This window comes from Mauremys mutica, chromosome 2, assembly GCF_020497125.1.
Source record: "Mauremys mutica isolate MM-2020 ecotype Southern chromosome 2, ASM2049712v1, whole genome shotgun sequence".
Lineage (NCBI taxonomy): Eukaryota > Metazoa > Chordata > Testudines > Geoemydidae > Mauremys > Mauremys mutica.
This window is the reverse complement of record NC_059073.1, coordinates 297,187,512-297,196,532: the sequence shown is the minus strand read 5'-3', so window position 1 is coordinate 297,196,532 and position 9,021 is coordinate 297,187,512. Positions and strand designations below refer to the sequence as shown.

Here is a 9,021-nt window from a genome sequence, read left to right as displayed (position 1 = left end):
AGGCCCTCACCACTTGGAATTTTAGTCCAAGATGGAGGTAAAAAAACAGAGGCTAAAAGACCCACATTCAAAATGGAGTTTGCAATCTGACACAGGGTCCCCGATATCAAACAATTTGTAAACTGTACATAGGCAGATTCTCCAAATGTTCATAATTAAATTGTTTTATTAATATTCCTGTCATAGGTTTTCTCCCCCACTTAGAGCTGTTGGGTTCCAAGATGGGGACCTGCATGGACTCCTCTAAACTAAAATCCTAGTTTAGATCTGGTTTTCGCTGCCACCAGTTACGTTTTAAGTGAGTAACACACTGCCTGTTCCCCCAAACTTTCCCTGGGAAACACAGATTCAATCTCCCTGAATTTCTGACACGAGCCCTGCTTCTACAGGTCCCACGATATTAGGCTAAGACTTAGCATGACAGTTGCTCTGTTTCTTACAACTGAGAGGCCTATATTTAAATCCTTTAACAGGATTTAACACACTGGCGATTTCCCATCTACTGACTGTAACTATAACCCAAGGCGGCTGGAAAATTGCTAGAAGGCTTCCAGTAAAACTATGAATCGGATAATCCATCTCCTCTCTGCTCAGTACTGGGCAGCCCAAGCTTCCTGGCGACACACAACCCCAAAGCCCTTGAAAACTGGCCAGAACGGGGCCTCACTGCAAGTTTTCCATTGGTGCTGTTGAACTGCTGCGATAGAAACACCAGGCATCCAAAATTCCCTCTTACCATCTTCAGCTAGATCACTGCACTCACACTCTTAACCTGGGCCCAGGCTGCCACTCCTGTGTGAAGAGCCAGGGGGCAGGGAACAGTGTCTGAGGAAATCTCCATGACAATTCCCCTGGGGAAACCGGTGGGGCCTGCCCCCAAACCTGGGGAATGTATAGGAGCCCCTGGAGCCCCACCCTGGTGTTGGCCACTGGCGGGGTGACACCATTAGCGTTATCCCTGCTCTCTCCTCCCAGTCAGCTTGGATTCCACCCCCTCCCCAAGAGATGATCCAGGCCTGTACAGAGAACCCCCCACAGAGCCAGGGGGATGCAGGGCAGAGGACAGTGCCTCCGGTATTTAAATTAAATGGCAACTAGGCATCCAATTTCTTTGCTGGTCTCTAGTTAGCAGGGGCGGCTCTAGGTATTTTGCTGCCCCAAGCACGGCAGGCAGGCTGCCTTCAGCGGCTTGCCTGCGGGAGGTCCCCGGTCCCACGGATTTGGTGGCACGCCTGCGGGAGGTCCCCGTTCCTGCGGATTTGGTGGCCTGCCTGCGGGAGGTCCCCGGTCCCGGGGATTCGGCGGCCTGCCTGCGGGAGGTCCCCGGTCCCGCGGATTCGGCGGCACGCCTGCGGGAGGTCCCCAGTCCCGGGGATTCGGCGGCCTGCCTACGGGAGGTCCCCGGTCCCGGGGATTCGGCGGCACGCCTGCGGGAGGTCCCCGGTCCCGGGGATTCAGCGGCCTGCCTGCGGGAGGTCCCCGGTCCCGCGGATTCGGCGGCACGCCTGCGGGAGGTCCCCGGTCCCGGGGATTCGGCGGCACGCCTGCGGGAGGTCCGCCGAAGCTTTGGGACCAGCGGACCCTCCACAGGCATGCTGCCGAAGGCAACCTGCCTGCCACCCTCGCGGCGACCGACAGAGCGCCGCCCGCGGCTTGCCGTCCCAGGCACACGCTTGGTGTGCTGGTGCCTGGAGCCGCCCCCTGCTAGGCTTGGTCTACACTTAAAAATTAGATTATGTCACGCAGAGCTGTGAACAATTCCTTGCCCTGAGTGGTGTAGTTAGGTCAGCCTCACCCCCGGTGCAGACGTGGCTGGGTCAAGGGAAGAATCCTTCCATCAACATAGCTGCCACCTCTCAGCGAGATAGTTCAGCTACATAGACAGAAAAACCCCCTTCCATCAAGGTAGGAAGCGTCCATACTACAGTCTTACAGCGGCACCACTCAGCAGCTGTCGTGTAGACAGGCCCTCAGACAGCTATTCTTGTATGCCAGTGAACGTGATTAGAATAGCGACTGTTAGCAAGTACAAGCCGGTCACCTCTGCTCCTCTGTCTTGCCATGTTATTTGTAATGGCTGCAGCTCAAGCTGTGAGAGGCTGTCCGTTTTCTGGTTGCCGCTGCGGGGTGGGGGAGTGGGTTTTGTCCCCTCTGTTGGTTTTTTGGCTCCTCTTATCGCACTGAGAGCTACAGGGCGAGGTTTCGAAGCCCCTCTCTTTGCAGGCACTGGCTCACTGGCTGACAACGCGTTCCCGTGGGAGAAGGGGAAAGCCACAGCTTTGAGGAAGAGCTGAGCACAGAATGAATGAGCCAATCATCCCCCTTTGCACAAAGCTGCTGAAGAGGCAGCATATATAAAGCGCCCAGGCACTGCACTCCCACCTTCCCTTGAAACAAAGAGGGCCAAGGATGGCGAGCTGCTGGGCGGTCCTGCTGCTGCTGGTCACCGTGGCCGCCGCCCTCCCCGTGAAGACCCCTCAGCCCTACGAGAAGGCCATTGCCCGGGCCATCGACTTCTACAACCAAGGACCAACGGTGAAATATGCCTTCCGCCTCCTGACATCCACCCCTCCGCCTGAAGTGGTGAGTACTGAAGGGCTCCCTTCGTTAGCTGCTGTTTGAAACCCAGGTACATACTCAGGGATACACGATTCTCCCTGACCCTGGGCCCCCGTCACCTCTCGCCCGGGTCACTCAGCGCCTGCTCCATAGCCCATGAAATAGACTCCAGTGGGGGTTGGATCAGACCCGCTGACCTTTCACTCTTCTAACACTGAGAGGCAGGGTGGGCCGGTGGCTGATGCACAGGATTGGAACTGGGGGCGCCTGGATCCTAAACCTGGCTCTGCCACTGACCTGCAGGGTGACCTTGGGCCTGTCCCATCCTTCAGCTGCCTTGTGTAGTTAGATGATAAACTCCTTGGGGCAGAAATCTCTGTTTGTTTCTCACTACGTGCGCGCACAGGGATTAGCTCAATGGGCCCCCCGCCTTAGAGGAGGCTGTTAGATGCTAACAACAGTGACGATCCTCTCAACTTCGAGACTTCGCACTCCCCCAAATGTACAACTCAGCAGCAACCTCCTAAGGGCAACCAGTCCCACTCCACTAAGCAGCCTGTCCTCAATAAGAATATCCAGCTCTTATCTAGCGCTTTGCATCAGTAGCTCTCAAAGGAGGCCAGTAACATCGGCCCCATTTTACAAATGGGGAAACTGAGGCACAGGGCAGGGACATGACTTGCTCAGTGGGCCAGTGGCACAGCCAGGAATAAACCCCAGCTCATTAGGCATTAACAAAGCTGGGATTGCTTCCTATCCCCAAAACAAAAGACACTGAAATAAAAATGCATTTCAGAAGGGTTAACCATGGCCGGTCGTGGTGGTGGGGGTGCTGGTGGCACAGGATTAGCCTGACACACTGCACTCATGTAGACATTGTAAATACAGCATTACTGAAATATTCAAAGCTGGCTGAATGGTGCAGTGCTGTCCTACCAAATCCTCAGAGCTACATCTAAAGTAAATGCAGCATTCACCCCACACTAATGAATACCGTTGGATTGCTGCAATATGCATTTACCACAGTGTTTCTCAAACTGGGGTCGCTGCTTGTGTAGGGAAAGCCCCTGGCAGGTCCGGCCAGTCGTGGCTCCCACTGGCTGCAGTTCGCAGGTCAATGGGAGCTGCTGGAAGCGGCATGGGCCGAGGGACTTACTGGCCACCGCTTCCAGCAGCCCCCATTGGCCTGCAGCGGCGAACCGCGGCCGGTGGGAGCCGCGATTAGCTGGATGTGCGGACGGGGCAGGTAAACAAACCGGCCCAGCCCGCCAGGGGCTTTCCCTACACAAGCAGCGACCCCAGTTTGAGAAACACTGATTTACCACATCACATCTGAGCTAAGGATTAGACACAGACATACAGAATGGGAACAACATGAATTATATAAATTGGGGTAAAATCATATAAAGGGTACAACCACTACCTGCTGGAAGTTATGGACCCCCTTCCCCTGTGGCAGGTTATTCTGTAATTGTCCAGTAGGGGACTTTGATCCCTTCCTCCAAAGTGTCTGGTACTGACCAATGTTGGAGACAGGAGACCAGAGTAGCTGGCTAACTGGTCTGATCCACCATGGAAATTCTCACACGTGAGCTCACTGCAGAACATTGACACGAGGCGATCCCCTGCCTCCATCCGCCACATCATACCTTGCTTCATACCAAGGGTTTCAGTGGGACTGCTCGTTTAAGGGTACCAAGATCTGGTCCCAAAGGCTCAGGCTGCATTGGTACATGTCATCAGCTGCTAAACAAACGCAGTGGTGGAGCCCAGCGTGAAGCTACTCGCCACGAGAAGGTTCTCTCATTCCTTTACTGGTTCTCTCTTAGGCCCAGGGCACCATATCGAATATTCTTCAGCTGAACTTCACCATCATGGAGACCACGTGCCTGGCGTCAGACAAAGCCGCTGTGGAGCAATGCGCCTTCAGAGAGAATGGGGTAAGGAACAGCTCTGGGGGTGGAGACAGTGCCATGTTCTCTTGTTTAGCGCTCCTCTGCCGTGATGAGCAACAAGCTCTCCTGAGTCCCTGGGGGCTACGGTGGTCACCTGACAGGCTTTTACTGCCTTTGGCTTTACACTGTGATGTTATGAACTATCATGATCCAATGTGTCGCCACAGAACCTGCTGAGCCAGATTCACTGCTGGAAATGAAGCTGCAGGTTTCTTTTGTTTGTTCCAGCAATGAACTTAGCCCTGTGTCCAGCGGGGCTGGAACAGTTTGTATTGTGGGGGTGCTGACAGCCATTGAACCAAACTGTGTAACCCCTGCATATAATGGAAACCATTTTGAACTGGGGGAACAGCAACCCCCCCACCCCAGCACCCCTAGTTCCAGCACCTCTGCCAGTGTCATACTCACAACTCAGCAAGATCTGTGCTCAGCTTCACTCAGGTCTGTCAACCCACCAGCCCTAGCAGGGGGACAAATTACACTGACGATCGGGAAAAAATGTGTGGCACAGTGTTTAGGGCTGTGACCCAAGACAAGAGATGGACGTGCTGGTACTAGGGATTCTGAAAACAGGGCAGAACAGAGGGTTAGGAAAATTCCTGCGGAGAACAAATGACGGGGAAATGGAGCGAGTGACGTACTGGTTCTCTGCCACCTCTGCCCTCTGGGATATGTGTGTGTCTGTTTCAGGTGAGGGGAGGGATGCAGACTCCCAAGGTTCAGCAAACAATTTCACAGCCAGAATTTCAAAACCAGCATCTTGCTTTGGGGCGCTCAGCTTCAGGCACGTAGATGCCTGAAGTTAGGCACCTGCCATTCATCGTTAGGCTCCTAACTAAGCTTTTGACATTCAGAGGTGGCGAGCGCCCACTTGAAGCCCCAGTCGAAGTCAATATGAGCTCAGCGCCTCTGGGGAAAAAAGCACAACACCACAGACCCACCGTTCCTAACTTCCCTGAATGTCTCCAACAGCCCCCAGACTGAGTGAATATCAGAACAAAGGGAAGGATCCAGGGAAGATCAAATAGAAACATATTAAAGAAGTCAGTAAGTGGTGCCAGCTGCTGACCAGATTTCACCTCACACTGCAGCGGCTGCACGGTCTAGTGGACAAGGCAGTGACATAGAGTGACCAGATAGAAAGTGTGAAAAATCGGGACAGAGGGTGGGAGGTAATTGGCGCCAATATAAGAAAAAGCCCCAAATTATCAGGGCTGCCCTATAAAATTGGGACATCTGGTCACCTTACAGTGGCAAGACACAGATTCAGCGATTTAGCACTACAGGAGGGGTGAGGTCTGATCCATACCTGCCTGAACACCTGCTTCCAGATGTGAGCGGTCAGAGGGGTGGGGTCCATCAGGAGAGAAGAGGAGACTGTTTTTTTCTGCTAAACGGATCTGTTTTGAGTTACTGCACCATGTGCTACAAGCCGAAAGAAGCACCCCCTACTTCTTTCTGCTTTTCGCACAAGAAATAGTAAAAGAGATGAGCAGAAACAAGACCCTCCTCTCCCCCCATGGAAACCCCCTGCATCTAGGAGCAGGCATCCAGGAATGCGTAGATCTGACCTCAGCCCACCTGTGGAAGTCACCTGAGCTGCTGCAATACTTCAGGGGACAGCAGTGACGGGGAGGGTTCTCCTGTCGCTGTCGATAATCCACCACCCCAGGTAGGTGGAGGGAAGAATTCTTCCCTCGACCTAGCGCTGTCTGCACGGAGGGCTAGGTGGGCACAGATACATCTCTCAGGGGTGCGGCGTTACCCTGAGAGACGTAGCTACGCCGCTGTAAATTTGCAGTGTAGACCAGCCCTCAGTCTACCTAGATCAAAGTGAGCTGGGCTGTCCCTACGGGAGCTGCAGCCACACCTCCCCAAGTGCCGTTTCGACAGACTGGAAGCTATTGTCCCCTCCTCTCCCTTCCTTGCAGCTGGTCAGAGACTGCTCAGGACACGTCTCCACCCAGGAAACATGCCCTGTCGTCGCGATCACCTGTGACGTTGCCCCTGCGCAGGTGAGCTGCTCAACCCGGTGATTCGGGGGGCGAGGGAGGGGAGAACTTATACCCTGAACAAGAGAGGCTGGGGCAGCATCTCCCCAGGGTGAAAATGCCACTGGGGCATCTCCTTCTGCTTTGGGTGCATTCACCTGCAAACCCACCTCTGCCAAACAGAGAGAGAAGTCAAATCCTCCCCCTACGTGGGACCAAGACACCTCAGGGAAGGTGGATGTCCAAGATGGGTCTTTGTCACTGCACGGCCGGGTCTAACAAAATGAGTGTCTGGGTTTCAGCAGAAGATGCCCTTAACCTCACGCTACAGACATTAGGCCCCAGGTTGGCTTCCCGGTCTCTCCCACGAAAGGATCTACCTTGGCTGGGATGGGCCAACCCTCAGTCGAAGTCGTAGGGCCTCATCCAGACATCAAGTGAAGCCCATGACAGTCTTTCCATTGAATTCAGTGAGCTTTGTTTCAGACCCGGAGAGACAGTAGTACGTGATTTGGATCCCCATATGAAAGGGTGTCCCCAGAACATCAACTCTCCAGCTGGGAATCCCAGTTCCTCCCCGGCACAGACCCCATTAGTGTGGTGTCATCCAGCAGCCAAGAGAGCTGTCCTCCTGAAAGCGAGCCCCTTCCCCACGTGCCCAGCAAGAGCCCCAGCTGCTATGGCAGACGCTTCTCCCGGGACGCAGAATTCCAGCCATCCCTTCCTGGCCATTCCCAGCTCCTCGTGGTCTAGCTCTGGTCTCAGACTCCGCTCCCCAGCAGGGGCTGCACAAAGCATGTTAGAACAGGCCTCTCCCCCGGCCCCCCAAACCAGCCCTCAGAGATTTGGCAAGGTGCAGATGATGAAGTTGCACAAACACCAGTAGAAGCCAGGTGGGTCTCCATGGAGACGCTAACACACATCTTTCCCCCCACCCCCATACAGCCCGTTCGCGTCACCAGGTGGTGGCCCCTTGTGCGCTTAGGCGCAAAAATCCTCGGTCACGGCATTTCCTTCTTCCGCAAGCGGGGTTAATCCAGAGATCGAGGAGGGGAACGCAAGCTTGGCAGACCTGCCCGTGCCCCACGCTGGAAGCTCACCAGGAATCGAGGCGCAAGTCGGAACCGCCCCAGGGATCGCACTTTTCCTCACGGCCTAGCTACCCCCTTAGTCCAATTGCATCTGCCAGGGCTTCTCTGTACAATAAATGGCTGTTCGCAGAGCCGTATGGTTGTGCACGTTTCCTGCGGGCCCGCACACGTCCCCTCACCCCTCACCTTCCCACGCTGCCCCCACCTGTGCTTGCGGTCAGTGAAAAGCCCCCGTTAGGCACCAAGCTGCCCCTCTCCCCCGGCCCATTGCCAGGCAGGGCCAGAAGCCCAATGCCTGGAATGGCTTTAGCGTCTGGACTTCAAGTGCAACAGGGAGCTGAGTCACCGCGCGAAGCCCAGCACGCGGGCAGAGCCAATGTAAGAGGCCCGTACCCTGGGCTCACCCAGCTTAGTGACATGGACCGCGGGTGCCTCTGGCTTCCATCGCTGCAGCTCCAATGGGGCAACCAGCCAGTCCAGGGCCCACAAAGTTATGGGGGCCTAACCACGGTATGATTTCAAATGCAGGAGTCCCAGGCTGGAGGTCTCTGGGGATTGCACCCCTGACGGGTACGAGTGGATAGGACTCAGGCATCTGGAAGCCTGTATACCCACTGCCTGAAGGTGTAACCAGAGCATAGATAGATAGAACCCAGGCGTCCGGTGATCTGGGGGGAGGAGGGGCTTTCTGTGCTGATGTTGCAGGGGGCTGCTGGCCATGGAGGGCTCCTGGATCTAGCCCACGTGTTCCTGCCACTACCAGCCCCCCAGAAGTTGAGCCACAATGCTCCGCAGTGGAGAGGGGCCCCAGAGGAGAGCAGGATCCGCCAGCCCTGCAGGGCAAAGGGGGTGGCTAGGATGGGTGGGGCGGCTCTGTCTGGAGTGGCTCCAGGCATGAGCAGCCAGCAAGGACACACGGGGGAGGCACGGTGGCATTGCAGCGCTGGGGACACACGGGGGGCACAGCAGGGGACATGGGGGCCCCTAGAGATGAAATACAAGGTAAAAGCATCGGCCCCTTTGTATGGGTTGGGGGGTGGAATAGGGGAGCGGGAACTAGATTGGAGCCAGAGGGGGACAGGGAGGGCAGCGGGAGCAGAACTTGGGGGGCTGGAGCTGCTCAGGCTGGGGAAGGGGACGAGTGGAGCTCAGGGGGTCTGGATCACGGAATTGGAGCAGCTGAAGAGGTCTGAGGGGCGGAGCTGGGGGAGGGCTTGTGGGGGCCTGAACCCAGGCTGGGGGGTGGATCAGGGAAGCGGGTCAGGGCTGGGAGAGCCTAGGGCTGGACTGATGGAGGCTAGAGAGGGGTTGAGGGAGAGCTGGGGCGGGGATTGGGGCTGTGGGGGAGCGCACCAGGAGCTGGGGGGCTGGAGGATGGTTGTTAGTTACTTGTGCTGCTTTTGCACCCAGAGGCCTCCAGCGACA

General features: G+C 55.8%; 1 protein-coding gene across 1 annotated transcript; it reads left to right on the top strand.

Annotated features, from left to right (window-relative positions):
- Positions 1–2,270: 2,270 nt before the first annotated feature.
- Positions 2,271–7,664, top strand: LOC123363319 (cathelicidin-1-like). The gene is made up of 4 exons (XM_045004178.1): positions 2,271–2,583; positions 4,389–4,499; positions 6,446–6,529; positions 7,491–7,664. Exons 1-4 carry the CDS (start codon positions 2,410–2,412, stop codon positions 7,662–7,664), a joined length of 543 nt encoding a protein of 180 aa, XP_044860113.1. The 5' UTR covers positions 2,271–2,409.
- The last annotated feature ends 1,357 nt before the right edge of the window (positions 7,665–9,021 follow it).

Bases quoted from the DNA above. Each gene is read 5' to 3' on its own strand.
- LOC123363319 (XM_045004178.1), top strand. From the start codon at position 2,410: ATGGCGAGCTGCTGGGCGGTCCTGCTGCTGCTGGTCACCGTGGCCGCC. The intron at 2,584-4,388 runs GTGAGTACTGAA...GTTCTCTCTTAG, and splicing joins CCACCCCTCCGCCTGAAGTG to GCCCAGGGCACCATATCGAA. The intron at 6,530-7,490 runs GTGAGCTGCTCA...TTGTGCGCTTAG, and splicing joins GTGACGTTGCCCCTGCGCAG to GCGCAAAAATCCTCGGTCAC.